The sequence below is a fragment of the Gavialis gangeticus genome, unplaced genomic scaffold (assembly GCF_001723915.1).
Source record: "Gavialis gangeticus isolate Ggan-Ray unplaced genomic scaffold, GavGan_comp1, whole genome shotgun sequence".
Taxonomy (NCBI): domain Eukaryota; kingdom Metazoa; phylum Chordata; order Crocodylia; family Gavialidae; genus Gavialis; species Gavialis gangeticus.
Genome location: NW_017729000.1, coordinates 38,124,300 through 38,126,830, shown reverse-complemented (window position 1 = coordinate 38,126,830; position 2,531 = coordinate 38,124,300). Strand labels below are relative to the sequence as shown.

At 38.8% G+C, this 2,531-nt stretch overlaps 1 protein-coding gene across 1 annotated transcript in view; it reads right to left on the bottom strand.

The window, feature by feature from the left end:
- Positions 1-2,531, bottom strand: part of DOCK2 (dedicator of cytokinesis 2) — an 849,953-nt gene that overhangs the window by 66,383 nt on the left and 781,039 nt on the right. Inside the window, exon 43 of the mRNA XM_019506524.1 lies at positions 29-113. Coding sequence (XP_019362069.1) covers positions 29-113 — 85 coding nt within the window. The remainder of the gene's footprint in view (positions 1-28; positions 114-2,531) is intronic.

Sequence of the window (2,531 nt, the reverse complement as noted above, 5' to 3'; positions counted from 1 at the left end):
GGCACTCCCATTCCAAAGAGTTACTTACAGCAAATTCATTTTCAGGGTCAACAGATCCTTTTCTGACTGGTCTTGAATAGTGAAATCGTTGCACATAGTTGGACTTATAGAAGCTGAAAGATTTATACAAGATTAATGTAAAACAAATTTAGGCATAGCCAGATCCTACCATCAATGTAGACTTTTTCTTCTATTTCATTTTAACTTTTTAGTTAAAATTGAATTTATTATGCATGAGAAAGGTCTTCATTGATAGCTCAAGAGACATATTCTTCACCCATACTAAGTTCCATCACAGACCTGATCCAGCTGAAGCCTGGAGGGGTCACGTTGCATATGCAAGCTTTCCAGAATATGCCTATCACATGTACTATTGACAGGGCATCAAGTGGTATTGGAATGGAATAGATATCATCTTTTGAACTGAAATGTGCAATTTTTCAGCTGCTACCAATGCCAAATCAGTTTATCAATTTTCCATAAAAAACTGCTTGCAATACAGAAAAAACAACTAGTCATTAAACATCAAACCATAAACAGCCATTTCTTATAATGAAAACATTAATTTTGAAATCAACTTTGTAGAATTAGACTATCAAGACAGAGCACATAATTTGCATCTATTGTATATCTACTGAGCTAAGGAATAATTTTCAATCACTGTTATCTTGCAAGAAGAACATAAATATTCCCTCTAACCACCTTATTATTATTCTAGAGCACTGATTTTTAACTTGAAAGAAGAGAAAATGTGTATTCTTGGCCCTTAAGTATTTTTCTCCTCATAGGAAGAGGGAATAATTTTTATTTATAGGAATTTCATTTAAAGCAAAGCCAAATAAAGATTCACTGTACAGAGTAAAATATTATTTCATAACTCCAGGTCCACAACTTACACTTGTATTCTCAGGCTGAAGGTCAAAAATAACCAAATAATATTTTGGCAGCCAAGTGATGTAACAAGCCAAGATAGCACCTGAGATGCACTCTGTGGGACAGCAAGTGGGAGGAGGGAGTGAGAGAGACACGTGTTCCCAAGAATAGGGGCAGGAGGCACTTAGGTTCAGCAGAGGCACAGGTTCGGCGAGCAGGATGGGGACAGTAGCGTTATCTACTCTGGGACCTTCAAAGGAGTCCCAGTGGAGCTGCTGCTGCCTTGCATGCTCTTTTGCTCTTAAAGCAACAGCAACCAAGCAGTTCCCAGCATAGCAGTGCTGCCAGAGTGGGGGTTAGGGGTGATTCCAGAGCCCTTCCTACCTTGGTGCCCAAGCCAGGTGCCCTTGTGCCCGCCCCTAATTACACTACTGTGGCAGATTATGGAAATGTATTAATCTGACCACACTTGTTCATGGGAGCTTCTGATTCCCAAACCTGATAAACTAGTAAAATTAACTTCTTTGATAAGTGACACTGATTAAAGAGAGAAACTTCTATATCAAGGCAAATATGGCCCCTTGGAGGACATATATTTTGATGTAGTTTAGAAGAAGTAATACATTAAAATCAAATAATGTAACTAAGAAATATAGTCATAATCAAGTACTCTTCTGAAAAATAAATCTTTCCCAGTGTGTACAGAAAAAATGCAACACAGTCTGGCTAGTTCTACAGTTGAGATGCATAATTACAAAGGAAAAATGTGTTCTCTGCACAGGGATTTCAATAATCTTTGTCAACCAAGTCATTTTGCACTCTAGTCAAAACAGGACCAGATTCACAGGAAGTTTTATCAGTTACCAGTTTTAAAAGCAGGTTTTAATTGGGAAGGCACAGCTTAGATTTCAAAATCTATCCTTATTTTTCTATCATGTTTATTGCATGGGACTCCTACTTCTCCTGGAATTGGTTGCAATTTCTATATTGATACTACAGAGAGAGCTGGAGACATTGAATTACAATAGCAGGACCCAGCTATGGAGACTGGAGAGGAGGAGCTACTTTCTAGGACTGAAGGCATTCTTCAGGAGCAAAAGCCAGAAGTTCTGTAAGCTAGAGACAGGTTAGTAGGGAGATGGGGAGAATGGGGGGTGGGGCAAGTCAAGCCAGACTTGGAGTGAGAAAGATGATCTGGAGTAATAGGCACCTTGGGATCTGGACAACGAAACCGGATGACAGCAGAGTTAAGAAAAGGATGAATTTTAGGAAATATTCAGAAAATGGATATTGATAAATACACTAGGAAAATAAGGCAAAATAGGAGAGCATCTTATTGCTACTGAAGGCTAATGAGTACCATGCATAGGCTAGTGAACTATAATTGTTAAGTGATGACAAAAGCTGGCTCAGTAATTGGTGGTGGGGGAGAGAGGTGAGTATTGTAACTCTTTCTGGAGGCCATGAGATCTCCAAAACAGGTACTATGATAATAGACTGGGAGTATGAAAGAGAATTTGGTGCACAGTTACCATGGATGTTCAGTAGAAGTTGGATACTAAACTTTTGCTTTCTTATAAAATCCACAAAGCAAAGGGCAGTGGTTCTAATCCTCCTTAGACTCCATGCCCTTTTCATAACTTTTGTGAACTGAGCCA